The 25972-nt window shown below is 44.7% G+C and overlaps 1 protein-coding gene across 7 annotated transcripts in view; it reads left to right on the top strand.

Moving 5' to 3' along the window:
* The window catches only part of kcnc3b (potassium voltage-gated channel, Shaw-related subfamily, member 3b), a 170392-nt gene that overhangs the window by 95725 nt on the left and 48695 nt on the right, over window positions 1-25972 (top strand). For 6 of the 7 annotated variants that reach the window (XM_066684118.1, XM_066684117.1, XM_066684116.1 and 3 more), the window contains exon 3: window positions 20073-21054. In XM_066684118.1, coding sequence (XP_066540215.1) covers window positions 20073-21054 — 982 coding nt within the window. Of the gene's footprint in view, window positions 1-20072; window positions 21055-25507; window positions 25586-25972 lie in introns of those variants that run through there. The other variant, XM_066684119.1, reaches the window with a different exon arrangement.

Below are 25972 nucleotides of genomic sequence, written 5' to 3'. Positions count from 1 at the left end.
GAGCCAATTAAAAAGAGAGGGGCGTTCCTCTGTTACTGTGAGCCAATTAAAAAGAGAGGGGCGTTCCTCTGTTACTGTGAGCCAATTAAAAAGAGAGGGGCGTTCCTCTGTTACTTTGAGCCAATTAAAAAGAGAGGGGCGTTCCTCTGTTACTGTGAGCCAATTAAAAAGAGAGAGGCGTTCCTTTGTTACTTTGAGCCAATTAAAAAGAGAGAGGCGTTCCTCTGTTACTGTGAGCCAATTAAAAAGAGAGAGGCGTTCCTTTGTTACTTTGAGCCAATTAAAAAGAGAGAGGCGTTCCTCTGTTACTGTGAGCCAATTAAAAAGAGGGAGGCGTTCCTTTGTTACTGTGAGCCAATTAAAAAGAGAGAGGCGTTCCTCTGTTACTGTGAGCCAATTAAAAAGAGAGAGGCGTTCCTTTGTTACTTTGAGCCAATTAAAAAGAGAGGGGCGTTCTTCTGTTACTGTGAGCCAATTAAAAAGAGAGAGGCGTTCCTCTGTTACTTTGAGCCAATTAAAAAGAGAGAGGCGTTCCTTTGTTACTTTGAGCCAATTAAAAAGAGAGGGGCGTTCCTCTGTTACTGTGAGCCAATTAAAAAGAGAGAGGCGTTCCTCTGTTACTTTGAGCCAATTAAAAAGAGAGAGGCGTTCCTCTGTTACTGTGAGCCAATTAAAAAGAGAGGGGCGTTCCTCTGTTACCGTGAGCCAATTAAAAAGAGAGAGGCGTTCCTTTGTTACTGTGAGTCAATTAAAAAGAGAGAGGCGTTCCTCTGTTACTGTGAGCCAATTAAAAAGAGAGGGGCGTTCCTCTGTTACCGTGAGCCAATTAAAAAGAGAGGGGTGTTCCTCTGTTACTGTGAGCCAATTAAAAAGAGAGGGGCGTTCCTCTGTTACTGTGAGCCAATTAAAAAGAGAGAGGCGTTCCTCTGTTACTGTGAGCCAATTAAAAAGAGAGGGGCGTTCCTCTGTTACTGTGAGCCAATTAAAAAGAGAGGGGCGTTCCTCTGTTACTGTGAGCCAATTAAAAAGAGAGAGGCGTTCCTCTGTTACTTTGAGCCAATTAAAAAGAGAGAGGCGTTCCTCTGTTACTGTGAGCCAATTAAAAAGAGAGGGGCGTTCCTCTGTTACCGTGAGCCAATTAAAAAGAGAGAGGCGTTCCTTTGTTACTGTGAGTCAATTAAAAAGAGAGAGGCGTTCCTCTGTTACCGTGAGCCAATTAAAAAGAGAGAGGCGTTCCTTTGTTACTGTGAGCCAATTAAAAAGAGAGGGGCGTTCCTTTGTTACTGTGAGCCAATTAAAAAGAGAGAGGCGTTCCTCTGTTACTGTGAGCCAATTAAAAAGAGAGAGGCGTTCCTCTGTTACTTTGAGCCAATTAAAAAGAGAGAGGCGTTCCTCTGTTACCGTGAGCCAATTAAAAAGAGAGGGGCGTTCCTCTGTTACCGTGAGCCAATTAAAAAGAGAGGGGCGTTCCTCTGTTACCGTGAGCCAATTAAAAAGAGAGGGGCGTTCCTCTGTTACTTTGAGCCAATTAAAAAGAGAGGGGTGTTCCTCTGTTACCGTGAGCCAATTAAAAAGAGAGAGGCGTTCCTCTGTTACTGTGAGCCAATTAAAAAGAGAGGGGTGTTCCTCTGTTACCGTGAGCCAATTAAAAAGAGAGAGGCGTTCCTCTGTTACTGTGAGCCAATTAAAAAGAGAGGGGTGTTCCTCTGTTACTGTGAGCCAATTAAAAAGAGAGGGGCGTTCCTCTGTTACTTTGAGCCAATTAAAAAGAGAGGGGCGTTCCTTTGTTACTGTGAGCCAATTAAAAAGAGAGGGGCGTTCCTCTGTTACCGTGAGCCAATTAAAAAGAGAGGGGTGTTCCTCTGTTACTGTGAGCCAATTAAAAAGAGAGGGGCGTTCCTCTGTTACCGTGAGCCAATTAAAAAGAGAGGGGTGTTCCTCTGTTACTGTGAGCCAATTAAAAAGAGAGGGGCGTTCCTCTGTTACTTTGAGCCAATTAAAAAGAGAGGGGCGTTCCTTTGTTACTGTGAGCCAATTAAAAAGAGACGGGCGTTCCTCTGTTACTTTGAGCCAATTAAAAAGAGAGAGGCGTTCCTCTGTTACCGTGAGACAATTAAAAAGAGAGGGGCGTTCCTCTGTTACTTTGAGCCAATTAAAAAGAGAGGGGCGTTCTTCTGTTACTGTGAGCCAATTAAAAAGAGAGGGGCGTTCCTCTGTTACTTTGAGCCAATTAAAAAGAGAGGGGCGTTCCTCTGTTACCGTGAGCCAATTAAAAAGACAGAGGCGTTCCTCTGTTACTTTGAGCCAATTAAAAAGAGAGAGGTGTTCCTCTGTTACTGTGAGCCAATTAAAAAGACAGAGGCGTTCCTCTGTTACTTTGAGCCAATTAAAAAGAGAGAGGCGTTCCTCTGTTACTTTGAGACAATTAAAAAGAGAGGGGCGTTCCTCTGTTACTTTGAGCCAATTAAAAAGAGAGGGGCGTTCCTTTGTTACTTTGAGCCAATTAAAAAGAGAGGGGCGTTCCTCTGTTACTGTGAGCCAATTAAAAAGAGAGGGGCGTTCCTCTGTTACTGTGAGCCAATTAAAAAGAGAGAGGCGTTCCTCTGTTACTGTGAGCCAATTAAAAAGAGAGGGGCGTTCCTCTGTTACTGTGAGCCAATTAAAAAGAGAGGGGCGTTCCTCTGTTACTGTGAGCCAATTAAAAAGAGAGAGGCGTTCCTCTGTTACTTTGAGCCAATTAAAAAGAGAGAGGCGTTCCTCTGTTACTGTGAGCCAATTAAAAAGAGAGGGGCGTTCCTCTGTTACCGTGAGCCAATTAAAAAGAGAGAGGCGTTCCTTTGTTACTGTGAGCCAATTAAAAAGAGAGAGGCGTTCCTCTGTTACCGTGAGCCAATTAAAAAGAGAGAGGCGTTCCTTTGTTACTGTGAGCCAATTAAAAAGAGAGAGGCGTTCCTCTGTTACCGTGAGCCAATTAAAAAGAGAGGGGCGTTCCTCTGTTACCGTGAGCCAATTAAAAAGAGAGAGGCGTTCCTCTGTTACTTTGAGCCAATTAAAAAGAGAGGGGTGTTCCTCTGTTACCGTGAGCCAATTAAAAAGAGAGAGGCGTTCCTCTGTTACCGTGAGCCAATTAAAAAGAGAGGGGTGTTCCTCTGTTACCGTGAGCCAATTAAAAAGAGAGAGGCGTTCCTCTGTTACTGTGAGCCAATTAAAAAGAGAGGGGTGTTCCTCTGTTACTGTGAGCCAATTAAAAAGAGAGGGGCGTTCCTCTGTTACTTTGAGCCAATTAAAAAGAGAGGGGCGTTCCTCTGTTACCGTGAGCCAATTAAAAAGAGAGGGGTGTTCCTCTGTTACTGTGAGCCAATTAAAAAGAGAGGGGCGTTCCTCTGTTACTTTCAGCCAATTAAAAAGAGAGGGGCGTTCCTTTGTTACTGTGAGCCAATTAAAAAGAGAGGGGCGTTCCTCTGTTACTTTGAGCCAATTAAAAAGAGAGAGGCGTTCCTCTGTTACCGTGAAACAATTAAAAAGAGAGGGGCGTTCCTTTGTTACTTTGAGCCAATTAAAAAGAGAGGGGCGTTCCTCTGTTACTTTGAGCCAATTAAAAAGAGAGGGGCGTTCCTCTGTTACCGTGAGCCAATTAAAAAGAGAGGGGCGTTCTTCTGTTACTGTGAGCCAATTAAAAAGAGAGAGGCGTTCCTCTGTTACTGTGAGACAATTAAAAAGAGAGGGGCGTTCTTCTGTTACTGTGAGCCAATTAAAAAGAGAGGGGCGTTCCTCTGTTACCGTGAGCCAATTAAAAAGACAGAGGCGTTCCTCTGTTACTTTGAGCCAATTAAAAAGAGAGAGGTGTTCCTCTGTTACTGTGAGCCAATTAAAAAGAGAGGGGCGTTCCTCTGTTACTTTGAGCCAATTAAAAAGAGAGGGGCGTTCCTCTGTTACCGTGAGCCAATTAAAAAGACAGAGGCGTTCCTCTGTTACTTTGAGCCAATTAAAAAGAGAGAGGCGTTCCTCTGTTACTGTGAGACAATTAAAAAGAGAGGGGCGTTCTTCTGTTACTGTGAGCCAATTAAAAAGAGAGGGGCGTTCCTCTGTTACTTTGAGCCAATTAAAAAGAGAGGGGCGTTCCTCTGTTACCGTGAGCCAATTAAAAAGACAGAGGCGTTCCTTTGTTACTGTGAGCCAATTAAAAAGAGAGAGGCGTTCCTCTGTTACTGTGAGCCAATTAAAAAGAGAGGGGCGTTCCTCTGTTACTGTGAGCCAATTAAAAAGAGAGGGGCGTTCCTCTGTTACTGTGAGCCAATTAAAAAGAGAGAGGCGTTCCTTTGTTACTGTGAGCCAATTAAAAAGAGAGAGGCGTTCCTCTGTTACTGTGAGCCAATTAAAAAGAGAGAGGCGTTCCTTTGTTACTTTGAGCCAATTAAAAAGAGAGGGGCGTTCTTCTGTTACTGTGAGCCAATTAAAAAGAGAGAGGCGTTCCTCTGTTACTTTGAGCCAATTAAAAAGAGAGAGGCGTTCCTTTGTTACTTTGAGCCAATTAAAAAGAGAGGGGCGTTCCTCTGTTACTGTGAGCCAATTAAAAAGAGAGGGGCGTTCCTCTGTTACTGTGAGCCAATTAAAAAGAGAGAGGCGTTCCTCTGTTACTGTGAGCCAATTAAAAAGAGAGGGGCGTTCCTCTGTTACTGTGAGCCAATTAAAAAGAGAGGGGCGTTCCTCTGTTACTGTGAGCCAATTAAAAAGAGAGAGGCGTTCCTCTGTTACTTTGAGCCAATTAAAAAGAGAGAGGCGTTCCTCTGTTACTGTGAGCCAATTAAAAAGAGAGGGGCGTTCCTCTGTTACCGTGAGCCAATTAAAAAGAGAGAGGCGTTCCTTTGTTACTGTGAGCCAATTAAAAAGAGAGAGGCGTTCCTCTGTTACCGTGAGCCAATTAAAAAGAGAGAAGCGTTCCTTTGTTACTGTGAGCCAATTAAAAAGAGAGAGGCGTTCCTCTGTTACCGTGAGCCAATTAAAAAGAGAGGGGCGTTCCTCTGTTACCGTGAGCCAATTAAAAAGAGAGAGGCGTTCCTCTGTTACTTTGAGCCAATTAAAAAGAGAGAGGCGTTCTTCTGTTACCGTGAGCCAATTAAAAAGAGAGGGGCGTTCCTTTGTTACTGTGAGCCAATTAAAAAGAGAGGGGCGTTCCTTTGTTACTGTGAGCCAATTAAAAAGAGAGAGGCGTTCCTTTGTTACTGTGAGCCAATTAAAAAGAGAGAGGCGTTCCTCTGTTACTTTGAGCCAATTAAAAAGAGAGGGGCGTTCCTCTGTTACCGTGAGCCAATTAAAAAGAGAGGGGCGTTCCTCTGTTACCGTGAGCCAATTAAAAAGAGAGGGGCGTTCCTCTGTTACCGTGAGACAATTAAAAAGAGAGAGGCGTTCCTCTGTTACTTTGAGCCAATTAAAAAGAGAGGGGTGTTCCTCTGTTACCGTGAGCCAATTAAAAAGAGAGAGGCGTTCCTCTGTTACTGTGAGCCAATTAAAAAGAGAGGGGTGTTCCTCTGTTACCGTGAGCCAATTAAAAAGAGAGAGGCGTTCCTCTGTTACTGTGAGCCAATTAAAAAGAGAGGGGTGTTCCTCTGTTACTGTGAGCCAATTAAAAAGAGAGGGGCGTTCCTCTGTTACTTTGAGCCAATTAAAAAGAGAGGGGCGTTCCTCTGTTACCGTGAGCCAATTAAAAAGAGAGGGGTGTTCCTCTGTTACTGTGAGCCAATTAAAAAGAGAGGGGCGTTCCTCTGTTACTTTGAGCCAATTAAAAAGAGAGGGGCGTTCCTTTGTTACTGTGAGCCAATTAAAAAGAGAGGGGCGTTCCTCTGTTACTTTGAGCCAATTAAAAAGAGAGAGGCGTTCCTCTGTTACCGTGAGACAATTAAAAAGAGAGGGGCGTTCCTTTGTTACTTTGAGCCAATTAAAAAGAGAGGGGCGTTCCTCTGTTACTTTGAGCCAATTAAAAAGAGAGGGGCGTTCCTCTGTTACCGTGAGCCAATTAAAAAGAGAGGGGCGTTCTTCTGTTACTGTGAGCCAATTAAAAAGAGAGAGGCGTTCCTCTGTTACTGTGAGACAATTAAAAAGAGAGGGGCGTTCCTCTGTTACCGTGAGCCAATTAAAAAGAGAGGGGCGTTCCTCTGTTACTTTGAGCCAATTAAAAAGAGAGGGGCGTTCCTCTGTTACCGTGAGCCAATTAAAAAGACAGAGGCGTTCCTTTGTTACTGTGAGCCAATTAAAAAGAGAGAGGCGTTCCTCTGTTACTGTGAGCCAATTAAAAAGAGAGGGGCGTTCCTCTGTTACTTTGAGCCAATTAAAAAGAGAGGGGCGTTCCTCTGTTACCGTGAGCCAATTAAAAAGAGAGGGGCGTTCCTCTGTTACTGTGAGCCAATTAATAAGAGAGAGGCGTTCCTCTGTTACTGTGAGCCAATTAAAAAGAGAGGGGCGTTCCTCTGTTACTGTGAGCCAATTAAAAAGAGAGGGGCGTTCCTCTGTTACTGTGAGCCAATTAATAAGAGAGACGCGTTCCTCTGTTACTGTGAGCCAATTAAAAAGAGAGAGGCGTTCCTTTGTTACTGTGAGCCAATTAAAAAGAGAGAGGCGTTCCTCTGTTACTGTGAGCCAATTAAAAAGAGAGAGGCGTTCCTTTGTTACTTTGAGCCAATTAAAAAGAGAGGGGCGTTCTTCTGTTACTGTGAGCCAATTAAAAAGAGAGAGGCGTTCCTCTGTTACTTTGAGCCAATTAAAAAGAGAGAGGCGTTCCTTTGTTACTGTGAGCCAATTAAAAAGAGAGAGGCGTTCCTCTGTTACTGTGAGCCAATTAAAAAGAGATAGGCGTTCCTTTGTTACTTTGAGCCAATTAAAAAGAGAGAGGCGTTCCTTTGTTACTTTGAGCCAATTAAAAAGAGAGGGGCGTTCCTCTGTTACTGTGAGCCAATTAAAAAGAGAGAGGCGTTCCTCTGTTACTGTGAGCCAATTAAAAAGAGAGGGGCGTTCCTCTGTTACTGTGAGCCAATTAAAAAGAGAGGGGCGTTCCTCTGTTACTGTGAGCCAATTAAAAAGAGAGGGGCGTTCCTCTGTTACTGTGAGCCAATTAAAAAGAGAGAGGCGTTCCTCTGTTACTTTGAGCCAATTAAAAAGAGAGAGGCGTTCCTCTGTTACTGTGAGCCAATTAAAAAGAGAGGGGCGTTCCTCTGTTACCGTGAGCCAATTAAAAAGAGAGAGGCGTTCCTTTGTTACTGTGAGCCAATTAAAAAGAGAGAGGCGTTCCTCTGTTACTTTGAGCCAATTAAAAAGAGAGAGGCGTTCCTCTGTTACCGTGAGCCAATTAAAAAGAGAGGGGCGTTCCTCTGTTACCGTGAGCCAAGTAAAAAGAGAGAGGCGTTCCTCTGTTACTTTGAGCCAATTAAAAAGAGAGAGGCGTTCCTCTGTTACCGTGAGCCAATTAAAAAGAGAGGGGCGTTCCTCTGTTACTTTGAGCCAATTAAAAAGAGAGGGACGTTCCTTTGTTACTGTGAGCCAATTAAAAAGAGAGGGGCGTTCCTTTGTTACTGTGAGCCAATTAAAAAGAGAGAGGCGTTCCTTTGTTACTGTGAGCCAATTAAAAAGAGAGAGGCGTTCCTCTGTTACTTTGAGCCAATTAAAAAGAGAGAGGCGTTCCTCTGTTACCGTGAGCCAATTAAAAAGAGAGGGGCGTTCCTCTGTTACTGTGAGCCAATTAAAAAGAGAGAGGCGTTCCTCTGTTACTTTGAGCCAATTAAAAAGAGAGAGGCGTTCCTCTGTTACTGTGAGCCAATTAAAAAGAGAGGGGCGTTCCTCTGTTACCGTGAGCCAATTAAAAAGAGAGAGGCGTTCCTTTGTTACTGTGAGCCAATTAAAAAGAGAGAGGCGTTCCTCTGTTACCGTGAGCCAATTAAAAAGAGAGAGGCGTTCCTTTGTTACTGTGAGCCAATTAAAAAGAGAGAGGCGTTCCTCTGTTACTTTGAGCCAATTAAAAAGAGAGAGGCGTTCCTCTGTTACCGTGAGCCAATTAAAAAGAGAGGGGTGTTCCTCTGTTACCGTGAGCCAATTAAAAAGAGAGAGGCGTTCCTTTGTTACTGTGAGCCAATTAAAAAGAGAGAGGCGTTCCTCTGTTACTTTGAGCCAATTAAAAAGAGAGAGGCGTTCCTCTGTTACCGTGAGCCAATTAAAAAGAGAGGGGCGTTCCTCTGTTACCGTGAGCCAATTAAAAAGAGAGAGGCGTTCCTCTGTTACTTTGAGCCAATTAAAAAGAGAGAGGCGTTCCTCTGTTACCGTGAGCCAATTAAAAAGAGAGGGGCGTTCCTCTGTTACTTTGAGCCAATTAAAAAGAGAGGGGCGTTCCTTTGTTACTGTGAGCCAATTAAAAAGAGAGGGGCGTTCCTTTGTTACTGTGAGCCAATTAAAAAGAGAGGGGCGTTCCTTTGTTACTGTGAGCCAATTAAAAAGAGAGAGGCGTTCCTTTGTTACTGTGAGCCAATTAAAAAGAGAGAGGCGTTCCTCTGTTACTTTGAGCCAATTAAAAAGAGAGAGGCGTTCCTCTGTTACCGTGAGCCAATTAAAAAGAGAGGGGCGTTCCTCTGTTACCGTGAGCCAATTAAAAAGAGAGGGGCGTTCCTCTGTTACCGTGAGCCAATTAAAAAGAGAGGGGCGTTCCTCTGTTACCGTGAGACAATTAAAAAGAGAGAGGCGTTCCTCTGTTACTTTGAGCCAATTAAAAAGAGAGGGGTGTTCCTCTGTTACCGTGAGCCAATTAAAAAGAGAGAGGCGTTCCTCTGTTACTGTGAGCCAATTAAAAAGAGAGGGGTGTTCCTCTGTTACCGTGAGCCAATTAAAAAGAGAGAGGCGTTCCTCTGTTACTGTGAGCCAATTAAAAAGAGAGGGGTGTTCCTCTGTTACTGTGAGCCAATTAAAAAGAGAGGGGCGTTCCTCTGTTACTTTGAGCCAATTAAAAAGAGAGGGGCGTTCCTCTGTTACCGTGAGCCAATTAAAAAGAGAGGGGTGTTCCTCTGTTACTGTGAGCCAATTAAAAATAGAGGGGCGTTCCTCTGTTACTTTGAGCCAATTAAAAAGAGAGGGGCGTTCCTTTGTTACTGTGAGCCAATTAAAAAGAGAGGGGCGTTCCTCTGTTACTTTGAGCCAATTAAAAAGAGAGAGGCGTTCCTCTGTTACGTGAGACAATTAAAAAGAGAGGGGCGTTCCTTTGTTACTTTGAGCCAATTAAAAAGAGAGGGGCGTTCCTCTGTTACTTTGAGCCAATTAAAAAGAGAGGGGCGTTCCTCTGTTACCGTGAGCCAATTAAAAAGAGAGGGGCGTTCTTCTGTTACTGTGAGCCAATTAAAAAGAGAGAGGCGTTCCTCTGTTACTGTGAGACAATTAAAAAGAGAGGGGCGTTCCTCTGTTACCGTGAGCCAATTAAAAAGAGAGGGGCGTTCCTCTGTTACTTTGAGCCAATTAAAAAGAGAGGGGCGTTCCTCTGTTACCGTGAGCCAATTAAAAAGACAGAGGCGTTCCTTTGTTACTGTGAGCCAATTAAAAAGAGAGAGGCGTTCCTCTGTTACTGTGAGCCAATTAAAAAGAGAGGGGCGTTCCTCTGTTACTTTGAGCCAATTAAAAAGAGAGGGGCGTTCCTCTGTTACCGTGAGCCAATTAAAAAGAGAGGGGCGTTCCTCTGTTACTGTGAGCCAATTAATAAGAGAGAGGCGTTCCTCTGTTACTGTGAGCCAATTAAAAAGAGAGGGGCGTTCCTCTGTTACTGTGAGCCAATTAAAAAGAGAGGGGCGTTCCTCTGTTACTGTGAGCCAATTAATAAGAGAGACGCGTTCCTCTGTTACTGTGAGCCAATTAAAAAGAGAGAGGCGTTCCTTTGTTACTGTGAGCCAATTAAAAAGAGAAAGGCGTTCCTCTGTTACTGTGAGCCATTTAAAAAGAGAGAGGCGTTCCTTTGTTACTTTGAGCCAATTAAAAAGAGAGGGGCGTTCTTCTGTTACTGTGAGCCAATTAAAAAGAGAGAGGCGTTCCTCTGTTACTTTGAGCCAATTAAAAAGAGAGAGGCGTTCCTTTGTTACTGTGAGCCAATTAAAAAGAGAGAGGCGTTCCTCTGTTACTGTGAGCCAATTAAAAAGAGATAGGCGTTCCTTTGTTACTTTGAGCCAATTAAAAAGAGAGAGGCGTTCCTTTGTTACTTTGAGCCAATTAAAAAGAGAGGGGCGTTCCTCTGTTACTGTGAGCCAATTAAAAAGAGAGGGGCGTTCCTCTGTTACTGTGAGCCAATTAAAAAGAGAGAGGCGTTCCTCTGTTACTGTGAGCCAATTAAAAAGAGAGGGGCGTTCCTCTGTTACTGTGAGCCAATTAAAAAGAGAGGGGCGTTCCTCTGTTACTGTGAGCCAATTAAAAAGAGAGGGGCGTTCCTCTGTTACTGTGAGCCAATTAAAAAGAGAGAGGCGTTCCTCTGTTACTTTGAGCCAATTAAAAAGAGAGAGGCGTTCCTCTGTTACTGTGAGCCAATTAAAAAGAGAGGGGCGTTCCTCTGTTACCGTGAGCCAATTAAAAAGAGAGAGGCGTTCCTTTGTTACTGTGAGCCAATTAAAAAGAGAGAGGCGTTCCTCTGTTACTTTGAGCCAATTAAAAAGAGAGAGGCGTTCCTCTGTTACCGTGAGCCAATTAAAAAGAGAGGGGCGTTCCTCTGTTACCGTGAGCCAATTAAAAAGAGAGAGGCGTTCCTCTGTTACTTTGAGCCAATTAAAAAGAGAGAGGCGTTCCTCTGTTACCGTGAGCCAATTAAAAAGAGAGGGGCGTTCCTCTGTTACTTTGAGCCAATTAAAAAGAGAGGGACGTTCCTTTGTTACTGTGAGCCAATTAAAAAGAGAGGGGCGTTCCTTTGTTACTGTGAGCCAATTAAAAAGAGAGAGGCGTTCCTTTGTTACTGTGAGCCAATTAAAAAGAGAGAGGCGTTCCTCTGTTACTTTGAGCCAATTAAAAAGAGAGAGGCGTTCCTCTGTTACCGTGAGCCAATTAAAAAGAGAGGGGCGTTCCTCTGTTACTGTGAGCCAATTAAAAAGAGAGAGGCGTTCCTCTGTTACTTTGAGCCAATTAAAAAGAGAGAGGCGTTCCTCTGTTACTGTGAGCCAATTAAAAAGAGAGGGGCGTTCCTCTGTTACCGTGAGCCAATTAAAAAGAGAGAGGCGTTCCTTTGTTACTGTGAGCCAATTAAAAAGAGAGAGGCGTTCCTCTGTTACCGTGAGCCAATTAAAAAGAGAGAGGCGTTCCTTTGTTACTGTGAGCCAATTAAAAAGAGAGAGGCGTTCCTCTGTTACTTTGAGCCAATTAAAAAGAGAGAGGCGTTCCTCTGTTACCGTGAGCCAATTAAAAAGAGAGGGGTGTTCCTCTGTTACCGTGAGCCAATTAAAAAGAGAGAGGCGTTCCTTTGTTACTGTGAGCCAATTAAAAAGAGAGAGGCGTTCCTCTGTTACTTTGAGCCAATTAAAAAGAGAGAGGCGTTCCTCTGTTACCGTGAGCCAATTAAAAAGAGAGGGGCGTTCCTCTGTTACCGTGAGCCAATTAAAAAGAGAGAGGCGTTCCTCTGTTACTTTGAGCCAATTAAAAAGAGAGAGGCGTTCCTCTGTTACCGTGAGCCAATTAAAAAGAGAGGGGCGTTCCTCTGTTACTTTGAGCCAATTAAAAAGAGAGGGGCGTTCCTTTGTTACTGTGAGCCAATTAAAAAGAGAGGGGCGTTCCTTTGTTACTGTGAGCCAATTAAAAAGAGAGAGGCGTTCCTTTGTTACTGTGAGCCAATTAAAAAGAGAGGGGCGTTCCTCTGTTACCGTGAGCCAATTAAAAAGAGAGGGGCGTTCCTCTGTTACCGTGAGCCAATTAAAAAGAGAGGGGCGTTCCTCTGTTACCGTGAGCCAATTAAAAAGAGAGGGGCGTTCCTCTGTTACCGTGAGACAATTAAAAAGAGAGAGGCGTTCCTCTGTTACTTTGAGCCAATTAAAAAGAGAGGGGTGTTCCTCTGTTACCGTGAGCCAATTAAAAAGAGAGAGGCGTTCCTCTGTTACTGTGAGCCAATTAAAAAGAGAGGGGTGTTCCTCTGTTACCGTGAGCCAATTAAAAAGAGAGAGGCGTTCCTCTGTTACTGTGAGCCAATTAAAAAGAGAGGGGCGTTCCTCTGTTACTGTGAGCCAATTAATAAGAGAGAGGCGTTCCTCTGTTACTGTGAGCCAATTAAAAAGAGAGGGGCGTTCCTCTGTTACTGTGAGCCAATTAAAAAGAGAGGGGCGTTCCTCTGTTACTGTGAGCCAATTAATAAGAGAGAGGCGTTCCTCTGTTACTGTGAGCCAATTAAAAAGAGAGAGGCGTTCCTTTGTTACTGTGAGCCAATTAAAAAGAGAGAGGCGTTCCTCTGTTACTGTGAGCCAATTAAAAAGAGAGAGGCGTTCCTTTGTTACTTTGAGCCAATTAAAAAGAGAGGGGCGTTCTTCTGTTACTGTGAGCCAATTAAAAAGAGAGGGGCGTTCCTTTGTTACTGTGAGCCAATTAATAAGAGAGAGGCGTTCCTCTGTTACTGTGAGCCAATTAAAAAGAGAGGGGCGTTCCTCTGTTACTGTGAGCCAATTAAAAAGAGAGGGGCGTTCCTCTGTTACCGTGAGCCAATTAAAAAGAGAGAGGCGTTCCTTTGTTACCGTGAGCCAATTAAAAAGAGAGAGGCGTTCCTCTGTTACCGTGAGCCAATTAAAAAGAGAGAGGCGTTCCTTTGTTACTGTGAGCCAATTAAAAAGAGAGAGGCGTTCCTTTGTTACTGTGAGCCAATTAAAAAGAGAGAGGCGTTCCTCTGTTACTTTGAGCCAATTAAAAAGAGAGAGGCGTTCCTCTGTTACTTTGAGCCAATTAAAAAGAGAGAGGCGTTCCTCTGTTACTGTGAGCCAATTAAAAAGAGAGGGGCGTTCCTCTGTTACCGTGAGCCAATTAAAAAGAGAGAGGCGTTCCTTTGTTACTGTGAGCCAATTAAAAAGAGAGAGGCGTTCCTCTGTTACTTTGAGCCAATTAAAAAGAGAGAGGCGTTCCTCTGTTACTGTGAGCCAATTAAAAAGAGAGGGGCGTTCCTCTGTTACCGTGAGCCAATTAAAAAGAGAGAGGCGTTCCTTTGTTACTGTGAGCCAATTAAAAAGAGAGAGGCGTTCCTCTGTTACCGTGAGCCAATTAAAAAGAGAGAGGCGTTCCTCTGTTACCGTGAGCCAATTAAAAAGAGAGAGGCGTTCCTTTGTTACTGTGAGCCAATTAAAAAGAGAGAGGCGTTCCTTTGTTACTGTGAGCCAATTAAAAAGAGAGAGGCGTTCCTCTGTTACTTTGAGCCAATTAAAAAGAGAGAGGCGTTCCTCTGTTACTTTGAGCCAATTAAAAAGAGAGAGGCGTTCCTCTGTTACTGTGAGCCAATTAAAAAGAGAGGGGCGTTCCTCTGTTACCGTGAGCCAATTAAAAAGAGAGAGGCGTTCCTTTGTTACTGTGAGCCAATTAAAAAGAGAGAGGCGTTCCTCTGTTACTTTGAGCCAATTAAAAAGAGAGAGGCGTTCCTCTGTTACTGTGAGCCAATTAAAAAGAGAGGGGCGTTCCTCTGTTACCGTGAGCCAATTAAAAAGAGAGAGGCGTTCCTTTGTTACTGTGAGCCAATTAAAAAGAGAGAGGCGTTCCTCTGTTACCGTGAGCCAATTAAAAAGAGAGAGGCGTTCCTTTGTTACTGTGAGCCAATTAAAAAGAGAGAGGCGTTCCTCTGTTACTTTGAGCCAATTAAAAAGAGAGAGGCGTTCCTCTGTTACCGTGAGCCAATTAAAAAGAGAGGGGCGTTCCTCTGTTACCGTGAGCCAATTAAAAAGAGAGAGGCGTTCCTCTGTTACTTTGAGCCAATTAAAAAGAGAGAGGCGTTCCTCTGTTACCGTGAGCCAATTAAAAAGAGAGGGGCGTTCCTCTGTTACTTTGAGCCAATTAAAAAGAGAGGGGCGTTCCTTTGTTACTGTGAGCCAATTAAAAAGAGAGAGGCGTTCCTTTGTTACTGTGAGCCAATTAAAAAGAGAGAGGCGTTCCTCTGTTACTTTGAGCCAATTAAAAAGAGAGAGGCGTTCCTCTGTTACCGTGAGCCAATTAAAAAGAGAGGGGCGTTCCTCTGTTACCGTGAGCCAATTAAAAAGAGAGGGGCGTTCCTCTGTTACCGTGAGCCAATTAAAAAGAGAGGGGCGTTCCTCTGTTACCGTGAGCCAATTAAAAAGAGAGAGGCGTTCCTCTGTTACTTTGAGCCAATTAAAAAGAGAGGGGTGTTCCTCTGTTACCGTGAGCCAATTAAAAAGAGAGGGGCGTTCCTCTGTTACTTTGAGCCAATTAAAAAGAGAGGGGCGTTCCTTTGTTACTGTGAGCCAATTAAAAAGAGAGGGGCGTTCCTCTGTTACCGTGAGCCAATTAAAAAGAGAGGGGTGTTCCTCTGTTACTGTGAGCCAATTAAAAAGAGAGGGGCGTTCCTCTGTTACCGTGAGCCAATTAAAAAGAGAGGGGTGTTCCTCTGTTACTGTGAGCCAATTAAAAAGAGAGGGGCGTTCCTCTGTTACTTTGAGCCAATTAAAAAGAGAGGGGCGTTCCTTTGTTACTGTGAGCCAATTAAAAAGAGAGGGGCGTTCCTCTGTTACTTTGAGCCAATTAAAAAGAGAGAGGCGTTCCTCTGTTACCGTGAGACAATTAAAAAGAGAGGGGCGTTCCTTTGTTACTTTGAGCCAATTAAAAAGAGAGGGGCGTTCCTCTGTTACTTTGAGCCAATTAAAAAGAGAGGGGCGTTCTTCTGTTACTGTGAGCCAATTAAAAAGAGAGGGGCGTTCCTCTGTTACTTTGAGCCAATTAAAAAGAGAGGGGCGTTCCTCTGTTACCGTGAGCCAATTAAAAAGACAGAGGCGTTCCTCTGTTACTTTGAGCCAATTAAAAAGAGAGAGGTGTTCCTCTGTTACTGTGAGCCAATTAAAAAGAGAGAGGCGTTCCTCTGTTACTTTGAGCCAATTAAAAAGAGAGGGGCGTTCCTCTGTTACCGTGAGCCAATTAAAAAGACAGAGGCGTTCCTCTGTTACTTTGAGCCAATTAAAAAGAGAGGGGCGTTCCTCTGTTACCGTGAGCCAATTAAAAAGAGAGGGGCGTTCCTCTGTTACTTTGAGCCAATTAAAAAGAGAGGGGCGTTCCTCTGTTACCGTGAGCCAATTAAAAAGACAGAGGCGTTCCTCTGTTACTGTGAGCCAATTAAAAAGAGAGGGGCGTTCCTCTGTTACTTTGAGCCAATTAAAAAGAGAGGGGCGTTCCTCTGTTACCGTGAGCCAATTAAAAAGACAGAGGCGTTCCTCTGTTACTTTGAGCCAATTAAAAAGAGAGGGGCGTTCTTCTGTTACTGTGAGCCAATTAAAAAGAGAGGGGCGTTCCTCTGTTACTGTGAGCCAATTAAAAAGAGAGAGGCGTTCCTCTGTTACTTTGAGCCAATTAAAAAGAGAGAGGCGTTCCTCTGTTACTGTGAGCCAATTAAAAAGAGAGGGGCGTTCCTCTGTTACCGTGAGCCAATTAAAAAGAGAGAGGCGTTCCTTTGTTACTGTGAGCCAATTAAAAAGAGAGAGGCGTTCCTCTGTTACCGTGAGCCAATTAAAAAGAGAGAGGCGTTCCTTTGTTACTGTGAGCCAATTAAAAAGAGAGAGGCGTTCCTCTGTTACTTTGAGCCAATTAAAAAGAGAGAGGCGTTCCTCTGTTACCGTGAGCCAATTAAAAAGAGAGGGGCGTTCCTCTGTTACCGTGAGCCAATTAAAAAGAGAGGGGCGTTCCTCTGTTACTTTGAGCCAATTAAAAAGAGAGGGGCGTTCCTCTGTTACCGTGAGCCAATTAAAAAGACAGAGGCGTTCCTTTGTTACTGTGAGCCAATTAAAAAGAGAGAGGCGTTCCTCTGTTACTGTGAGCCAATTAAAAAGAGAGGGGCGTTCCTCTGTTACTGTGAGCCAATTAAAAAGAGAGAGGCGTTCCTTTGTTACTGTGAGCCAATTAAAAAGAGAGAGGCGTTCCTCTGTTACTTTGAGCCAATTAAAAAGAGAGAGGCGTTCCTCTGTTACCGTGAGCCAATTAAAAAGAGAGGGGCGTTCCTCTGTTACCGTGAGCCAATTAAAAAGAGAGGGGCGTTCCTCTGTTACCGTGAGCCAATTAAAAAGAGAGGGGCGTTCCTCTGTTACCGTGAGACAATTAAAAAGAGAGAGGCGTTCCTCTGTTACTTTGAGCCAATTAAAAAGAGAGGGGTGTTCCTCTGTTACCGTGAGCCAATTAAAAAGAGAGAGGCGTTCCTCTGTTACTGTGAGCCAATTAAAAAGAGAGGGGTGTTCCTCTGTTACTGTGAGCCAATTAAAAAGAGAGAGGCGTTCCTCTGTTACTTTGAGCCAATTAAAAAGAGAGGGGTGTTCCTCTGTTACTGTGAGCCAATTAAAAAGAGAGAGGCGTTCCTCTGTTACTTTGAGCCAATTAAAAAGAGAGGGGCGTTCCTCTGTTACTGTGAGCCAATTAAAAAGAGAGAGGCGTTCCTCTGTTACTGTGAGCCAATTAAAAAGAGAGGGGCGTTCCTCTGTTACTGTGAGCCAATTAAAAAGAGAGAGGCGTTCCTCTGTTACTGTGAGCCAATTAAAAAGAGAGGGGCGTTCCTCTGTTACTGTGAGCCAATTAAAAAGAGAGGGGCGTTCCTCTGTTACTGTGAGCCAATTAAAAAGAGAGAGGCGTTCCTATGTTACTTTGAGCCAATTAAAAAGAGAGAGGCGTTCCTCTGTTACCGTAAGCCAATTAAAAAGAGAGGGGCGTTCCTTTGTTACTGTGAGCCAATTAAAAAGAGAGAGGCGTTCCTCTGTTACTGTGAGCCAATTAAAAAGAGAGGGGCGTTCCTCTGTTACCGTGAGCCAATTAAAAAGAGAGAGGCGTTCCTTTGTTACTGTGAGCCAATTAAAAAGAGAGGGGCGTTCCTCTGTTACTTTGAGCCAATTAAAAAGAGAGGGGCGTTCCTCTGTTACCGTGAGCCAATTAAAAAGAGAGAGGCGTTCCTTTGTTACTGTGAGCCAATTAAAAAGAGAGGGGCGTTCCTCTGTTACTGTGAGCCAATTAAAAAGAGAGGGGCGTTCCTCTGTTACTTTGAGCCAATTAAAAAGAGAGGGGCGTTCCTCTGTTACCGTGAGCCAATTAAAAAGAGAGAGGCGTTCCTCTGTTACTGTGAGCCAATTAAAAAGAGAGGGGCGTTCCTCTGTTACCGTGAGCCAATTAAAAAGAGAGGGGCGTTCCTTTGTTACTGTGAGCCAATTAAAAAGAGAGAGGCGTTCCTCTGTTACTGTGAGCCAATTAAAAAGAGAGGGGCGTTCCTCTGTTACCGTGAGCCAATTAAAAAGAGAGAGGCGTTCCTTTGTTACTGTGAGCCAATTAAAAAGAGAGAGGCGTTCCTCTGTTACTGTGAGCCAATTAAAAAGAGAGGGGCGTTCCTCTGTTACTGTGAGCCAATTAAAAAGAGAGGGGCGTTCCTCTGTTACCGTGAGCCAATTAAAAAGAGAGAGGCGTTCCTTTGTTACTGTGAGCCAATTAAAAAGAGAGGGGCGTTCCTCTGTTACTGTGAGCCAATTAAAAAGAGAGAGGCGTTCCTCTGTTACCGTGAGCCAATTAAAAAGAGAGGGGTGTTCCTCTGTTACCGTGAGCCAATTAAAAAGAGAGAGGCGTTCCTCTGTTACTGTGAGACAATTAAAAAGAGAGAGGCGTTCCTCTGTTACTGTGAGACAATTAAAAAGAGAGAGGCGTTCCTCTGTTACTGTGAGCCAATTAAAAAGAGAGGGGTGTTCCTCTGTTACCGTGAGCCAATTAAAAAGAGAGGGGCGTTCTTCTGTTACTGTGAGCCAATTAAAAAGAGGGGGGGGGTGAGAGAGTGTGTGTGAGGGATGTGGGGGTGTGAGAGAGTGTGTGGGGGTGTGTGAGGGATGTGGGGGTATTAGAGTGTGTGTGGGAGGGAGGGGGTGTGAGAGAGTGTGTGAGGGATGTGGGGGTGTGTGAGAGAGTGTGTGGGGGTGTGTGAGGGATGTGGGGGTATTAGAGTGTGTGTGGGAGGGAGGGGGTGTGAGAGAGTGTGTGAGGGATGTGGGGGTGTGTGAGAGTGTGTGTGAGGGGTGTGGGGAGGGGGAGAGGAATAGGACCTGAGCTAAGAGCTGGTTACTGCAGCAGTTTGTAAGTAGGTCAGACTGAGGAGAGAGAGGGAGAGAGAGGGGTGTAATTAGTATGGAAAATCAAGTTTAGACTTCTATACCTTCAACTCTCTCTCTCGCTCTGTGTGTGTGTTTCTCAGTATAACACTCTTCCCATGTTTCTTCCACTCCCCCCCCCCCCTCTTTCTGTCTTGTATTATTTATCTGTGCTGGAGGTTTAAAGCTCAGTGCTATGAGGGTGAATCTCTCCTGTGTGTGCGTGCGAGTGTGTGAGTGCATGTGTGTGAGAGAGTGAACGCGAGTGCGGCTCTCTCTCAGCTGTGGTCAGAAGTGTGGGCATTTTTTCTCAGGGCACTGTCCACTAGCTGAGTGCTCTCACAGTAGTTTTGGTACACATACATTTCCACATTGCAGTTTATCTCTGAACACACACCTGCCAGTGTGTGTGTGTGTGTGTGTGTGTGGTGGGTGAGGGGGATCTGCATTATTCATGGTTCAGAGGGTCCATGCAGCCAAGACCCTCTATGATTGGCCAGGACCCTCGCAGCACATAATGAAACATTCAGTGATTTGTTGGGGCTCATTTGCGTATTGAAATATGTGTGTGTTTTCTCAGCAGCTCTTCAGCAGAGCCAGTGTGTGTGTGTGTGTGTGTGAACTCTTTCTACAGATGTGTGTGTGTGAACTCTTTCTACAGATGTGTGTGTGTGTGTACACTCTTTCTACACGTGTGTGTGTGTGTGTGTGTGTGCACTCTTTATACAGGTGTGTGTATGTATTCTTTACGCAGGTGTTTGTGTGTGTGTTGTGTGTGCGCGCACATATGTAATCTTTATGCAGGTGTGTGAAATCTATACAAGTATGTGTGTGTGTGTGTGTGTGTACTCTTTATACAGGTGTGTGTGTGTGTATGTGTACTCTTTATACAGTTATGTGTGTGTGTACTGTTTATATGTGTGTGTGTGTGTGTGTGTATGTACTTTATACAGGTGTGTGTGTGTGTGTGTGTGTGTGAATCTAGGGCAGGTTTGCTTTACTGTGATACTGCAGTGTCAGATAAACCCATGATCCTCTGTTTAGAGCAGACGGGCTCTTTACACTGGGGTTTAACACAGAGGAGGTGTGGACAGCACCCCCTGGGGAGGACTGAAACAAGCAGAGCTAGTTACATCAGTGTGGGGCTAGGGCTTAGAGTTGGTGACAAAATTAAAGCTAGTAATATTCATTCATGCATTCATTGTCTGTAACTCTTATCTAGTTCAGCGTCGCAGTGGGTTCAGAGCCTACCTGGGATCATTGGGCGCAAGGCGGGAATACACCCTGGAGGGGGAGCCAGTCCTTCACAGGGCAACACACACACACTCACACACTTACACCAACGGACACTTTTGAGTCACCAATCCACCTACCAACGTGTGTTTTTGGAGCGTGGGAGGAAACCGGAGCACCCGGAGGAAACCCACGCAGACATGTGATGTGATGGTCTGTGATCCAGGGAAATTTTCTTTCTTGCGCCCAGGTAATTCTCAGTAGTCTCTGGACACACTGTGACCCTGAACAGAATGAATGATTGAGTGAATGAATGCATTTGCAGAAAACAAATATAGTTTTTGTATTTATAATTTTAACTCATAAATTAATTGTAATTTGTTGTGGTCTTCAAATTTGCATGTTGTTGCATGACCAAACTTAAATATCATCCATAAACCCCCCAAAAAACCTGTTATGTAAAAACTTAAAAAAGGTGATACATGTATTGCTTTGGACAGTAACGATATATGTATGATCTCTCTCTCTCTCTCTCTTTCTCTCTCTGTCTTCTTGCAGTACGTGGCGTTCGGCTCGCTCCTCTTCATCCTCATTTCCATCTCGACGTTCTGCATGGAGACGCACGAGGCCTTCAACACCATCTACAACAGGACGGAGAATATTACCACGGGGAACGTGACGCGGGAGGAGGTGGTGTACGAGGTGGTGACGGACAGCTGGCTGACGTACGTGGAGGGCGTGTGCGTGGTGTGGTTCACCATCGAGGTCTTCACCCGTGTCATCTTCTGCCCGGACAAGGCCGAGTTCTTCAAAAGCTTGTTAAACATCATCGACTTCGTGGCTATCCTGCCCTTCTACCTGGAGGTGGGCCTGAGCGGCCTGTCATCCAAAGCCGCCAAGGATGTGCTGGGCTTCCTCCGGGTGGTCCGCTTCGTCCGGATCCTGCGGATCTTCAAGCTCACCCGCCATTTTGTGGGCCTGAGGGTGCTTGGCCACACCCTGAGGGCTAGCACCAACGAGTTCCTGCTGCTCATCATCTTCCTGGCCCTAGGGGTCCTCATCTTCGCCACCATGATCTACTACGCCGAACGCATCGGGGCCAACCCGGAGGACCCCACAGCCAGCGCCCACACCAACTTCAAGAACATCCCCATCGGCTTCTGGTGGGCCGTGGTCACCATGACGACCCTGGGCTATGGCGACATGTACCCGGAGACGTGGTCCGGCATGCTGGTGGGCGCTCTGTGTGCTCTGGCCGGGGTGTTGACCATCGCGATGCCCGTCCCTGTCATCGTCAACAACTTCGGCATGTACTACTCCCTGGCTATGGCCAAGCAGAAGCTGCCCAAGAAGAAAAACAAACACATCCCACGAGCCCCGCAGCCCGGGTCTCCCAACTACTGCAAGCCTGACGCACTGGCCATGGCCACCGCCTCGCCCCAGAGGATCCTGGGTAACGTGCTGGGTGGGGTGATGGGATCAGGAGGGCTGACTGGAGACTGCCCACTCGCTCAGGAGGAGATCATAGAGATCAACCGAGGTGAGAGACTTTGATTTACATTTACTTTTGCAGCATTAAGCAGACACCAGGTGCGTTTCTAGACTACTGTGTTGTACTGGGGCACATGGCTTTCACAAAGAAGTCATGCACGCAGAAAAACTCTCACTCTGGTTGTACCCTCAAGGTTACATATTCAGTGTGGCTCTACATCACTTTTTCAATCCCACAGCTCCCCCCTGTAATGTATCTGGTGTTGTCTCAATGCCCTGTGTCTAATGGGAACAGCAGGGTTTGGAAACCACAACAACAGCAGCAGTAACGTTTAAGTGTTGTTTACTCATGGTGTATTGGCGTGTTGTTGTTGTTTGGGACTGAACACAGCTCCGTCATCAGTTCAGACAGATCAGTAGAGTTTGTTCCTTCCTTGTTGCAGCGTCCAGCTCTCGCTGGATTCTTTCGTCGGCCACCGATCCAAGGAGCGTTTGAACCTCTTCAAAAGACCACGAGCTGCCGTCGTGAGCTGCTGTTAAGTTAAGCCCCGCCCACTCAGCAGATTCTGCACACCCTAACCCTGATTGGAAAATGACTCTAAGCCTCTGAGGAACTGTGCATTACTAAAAGACATAATCGTTAATAAATATTTGATATGACTTACCTGTGTTTGCCGGTCGGTCTTTTTCCAATCAGAGTAAGATTGCCACGCTCTCGCTGATGTAGCAGGGTGTGCAGAATCTGCTGAGTGGGCGGGGCTTAACTTCAGCAGCCAATGACTGTCTAGATCCCGCCCCCTGTGAAAAGTCAAAAGCGAGAAACTTCTGGAGGCGAAAACGAGACTGAGGGAAGCGCAACCAAGAAAAGGCGGAATGAACGCAAAAATGGATTCTTCAAGAATATTACACTCAAAATAGACGATTACATACAGAAACATTCTCGTTAAAATCCTGAATATTAATGACAGTTTTCTCAATTACAAAATGTCATTTATTGGTTATGGATTCTGTTTTTTGATTCTCAGAACCTATTTTGACGCCATAAGCGACTAAACAAGAACCCGTTACTCTGAAAATAAACCGGAAATAAACTGGCTCTGACTGACAGCGTTAGCTGCTGAATCTTTTGAAATGTCGCTGGGGCATTGTGGGAAATGTAGTTTCTGTAGTGAATTTGTGTGGTATGTTCTGTAGTTCTGCACATAAATCCAGGATTAAATTTAATCTTTTACTGCTGTGATTTTAGTGGAGCACGGCAACATTTTTACTGAGGCATGTGCTCCTGTAAATTGAGTCTACAGCAGACGCTCTTTCCCAGAGTGACTCAGAAATGTGCTTTGTCATCTTGTTCAGAGGCAATATAATGAATAGTACAAATAGGATTAAAGTCCAGATACAACTTAACTAAGCACTGCGAGGTGCAGGAACCTATACGCTGCAACAACAAAAAGCACTAATCACTGATGCCTGGGAAACAGAAACTTACTTTATTACATTATGCAAATACAAGCTGTGTTAGTGAGACATTTAAACACTGCACACGGAGTGAAGGACTCAGACCAGTGGGGGACACTGCAGTTGGGACAGTGAATAGTTTTGATGCCCGTCTCCAATGTGGTGGGGCTGGTTCAGTACGTGAGTGTCATGTTTCTCCAAAAAAGTAACTTTGCAGAAGAGGAAAACCCTTCTTTACTTTCAGTGGAAGTCAATGTAAATGAGTCATTTTGGAGCGTTTCTATTGGTCATTCGTAATGAAATTTGCACATGGCGCGAAGGACAGCGGCTGTGTTCAAATGCTGTAGTAACTAAGCATCCACACACTTGGAGATACAGGTTTTTCACTGGACAGGGATGATTTTTTCCCTCTTTTCCACAAGTGAACACAGGTCTGGGTCTTAATGACTTGTCTGTAACATTGTTTAGTCAAAATATCTCAAGTATCAAGCCCAACAGCAGCGTTCTCCCCGTGTGGACAGTGCTATTTTAAAGGCAGTGTTTATGATTATAGAGAAACTGTTCGTTCTGGTTTGTTTACATTCTGAAGCTCTGCGTCTTTTAAGGTGGAATGGTGTGTTTGAGGAGACGTTGAGATGTTTTTATTCAGACCAGTTTCTGCTTGAATCACCACAGAAATTAATTTGTAACTCGAGTTGTTTAGTTCTGTAGCACTTTAGGTCTGTGTTTACTTTCATGCAGTTAGTGCTCTACTGAATTTAGAGACATTTCCACCTTAAAAAATCTGAAACAGCAATGGAACAAGAATAGAGCAACATCCTCATCTCAGTTGGTGCTTTTCAGCGTTTGGAGTCTCTCCGTTGTCTAAAAACCTCCAGATTCAAAGAGAGAGAAAGCCTAGCGTACCGGACCCAGACACTTTGTTTTTGTTTTTTTACCCGTTTACAGACACTGGGGCTTCGTAAACACATTGGAGCGGTTTCCAGAGCAAACCGACTGCAGAGGAAACATCCTCAGCATTTTATGCACAAAGTGCTTTTTGATTAATATCGTGAATATCACCTTTAAGAGGGAATTTTAGCTTAAATGTATTCTTTAAAAAGCTGCTCTAATGCTTTGTGTCTGTCTCTTAAAATTGGACACTGGGTTGTAGCTTGTTGGGTTTTTCAGGTTGTCGTTATGAGGAGAGATGAATCTGAAGGAACCCAGGATTTTTAAGTGCACTTAAAAAAATTAGTATTTTGTGTGTGTGTGTGTGTGTGTGTGTGTGTGTGTGGGAGAAGGGGGATGATTCTCTGAAGGCTTAGTATCTGTGTAATAGCTGATTTCATATTTATGATCAACTGGTGACTCCATATGAGCCCAAAGCTTTCCATCTGCCAAGTTTAAACACACACACACACACACACACACTCAGAGGCTTTTAGATATTTAGTCTTACTATTAGAACATTTAGATTTGCTCCTGTTGTTATTGTCATTTCCCCACTCTTAAATTCAGAGCTAAACACTGATCACCAAAAACACTCCACCCTCGTTCTCTCAGCTCCACTGACCACACGGTTCCACAGTTACACGCTGCAGTCCAAATGCTGTTCTGCATACTTTGTTAGCCCTCTTTCCCCCTGTTCCTCAGCGCTCAGGACCCCCACAGAGCAGGTGTGATGTGGTGGTGGATCATTCTCAGCGCTGCAGTGACACTGACGTGGTGGTGGTGTGTTAGTGTGTGTTGTGCTGGTGTAGAGTGGATCAGACACAGCAGTGCTGCTGGAGTTTTTAAACCCTGTGTCCACTCTCTGTCCACTCTGTGAGACACTCCTCCTTCGTTGGTCCACCTTGTAGATGTAGAGTCAGAGACAGTAGCTCATCTGTCGCTGCACAGTGTGTGTCGGTCGTCCTCTAGTCCTTCATCAGTGACACAGGTCGCTGTCGGCTGGATGTTTTTGGTCGGTGGACTGTTCTCAGTCCAGACACTGAGGGGTTTAAAAACTCCAGCAGCACTGCTGTGTCTGATCCACTCTACACCAGCACAACACACACTAACACACCACCACCACGTCAGTGTCACTGCAGCGCTGAGAATGATCCACCACCACATCACACCTGCTCTGTGGGGGTCCTGAGCGCTGAGGAACTACAGTCTGTAATTGTGTTGGACTCGGTCCCTACTCTGTGGACGGATGGACAATGCTTTGTCCTTCCTGGACACAGGGTAATGGTGCTGTGTTTCGGGAAGTAAACAGATCTGTCTGTATCCGTATCTGTAGCTGTATACAGTGTCTATGGTTATTTATATCATCTGAGGCAGACCTATAGATTTCACAGCAGTCAGCAGTGCAGCTGAGTTCTTGCCCTACTTTCCCCTTCCCACACACACACACACACACACACACACACACACACACGTTTAACCCTTTCTGCCCTGACACAAAGGCCATGTGGGAGGTAGCAGTACCTTTGTGGCAGAAGGAGCGTAATTGGTTACCAGCCAATTGTAAAAATAAATAAATAAACAATAAAAAATCAGCAACTTACCTTTCTTTGTGATGGTCAGTGTATTCCCGCTATATGCCGTGCAACTACAGGATATGTCAAACACACACACACAGACACCTCAGCTGCTGCAGACAAAGATATTCCTCATAATGATTTTGCCCTTGTAGTTCATGAAGAGGCATTTGCGGAGGCTAAAGCAGCTAGATGTCTTAGATGACTTTGCATGCTTCAATCACAGATTTCTGTTCATCATCTTGGTGTCGTTGGAGGGTTTTCAGAGGGTTGGAAGTTGCTAGTTGCTAAGTTTATTATTCGTTTCTGTTTATTTTATTAAAATTGTTATACTGTTTGTTTATTTTAATGCATATTACATGTTGTTCTCTATTTATTTAATGTTTATTAAGCACTCTGAGCTGTCAGAGGATCACTGTATATACACTATATTATTATTATTGTTATTATTGTTATTACTGAAGCTAACGTTGTTCATTAAAAGATATAATGAATATATTATTCCTTTTTTCCCCACGTCTATTATTTTTCCTGCTGCAGTGTCGTGTGCCTTCCTTCATTCTTCTTCTCTCTGATTCTTATTCCCCTTCTATCCTTCTTTTTATCTTTTCCTCTCCTCCTTCTATCCTTTTCTTTACCTCTCTTACTCTTCTTTCTCTATCTTTCTCTCTATCTTTCTCTCTCTCTCTCTCTCTCTGTCTCTCTCTTTCTGTCTCTCTCTCTCTCTGTCTCTCTCTTTCTGTCTCTCTCTCTCTCTCTGTCTCTCTCTTTCTGTCTCTCTCTCTCTCTGTCTCTCTCTTTCTGTCTCTCTCTGTCTCTCTCTCTCTCTCTGTCTGTCTGTTTCTGTCTCTCTCTTTCTGTCTCTCTCTGTCTGTCTGTTTCTGTCTCTCTCTTTCTGTCTCTCTCTTTCTGTCTCTCTCTCTCTCTCTGTCTCTCTCTCTGTCTCTGTCTCTCTGTCTCTGTCTCTCTCTCTCTCTCTCTCTCTCTGTCTCTGTCTCTCTGTCT

Source organism: Hoplias malabaricus, chromosome 10 (assembly GCF_029633855.1).
Source record: "Hoplias malabaricus isolate fHopMal1 chromosome 10, fHopMal1.hap1, whole genome shotgun sequence".
Lineage (NCBI taxonomy): Eukaryota > Metazoa > Chordata > Actinopteri > Characiformes > Erythrinidae > Hoplias > Hoplias malabaricus.
The sequence above is the reverse complement of the archived record's forward strand: the minus strand, read 5'-3'. Positions and strand labels throughout refer to the sequence as shown.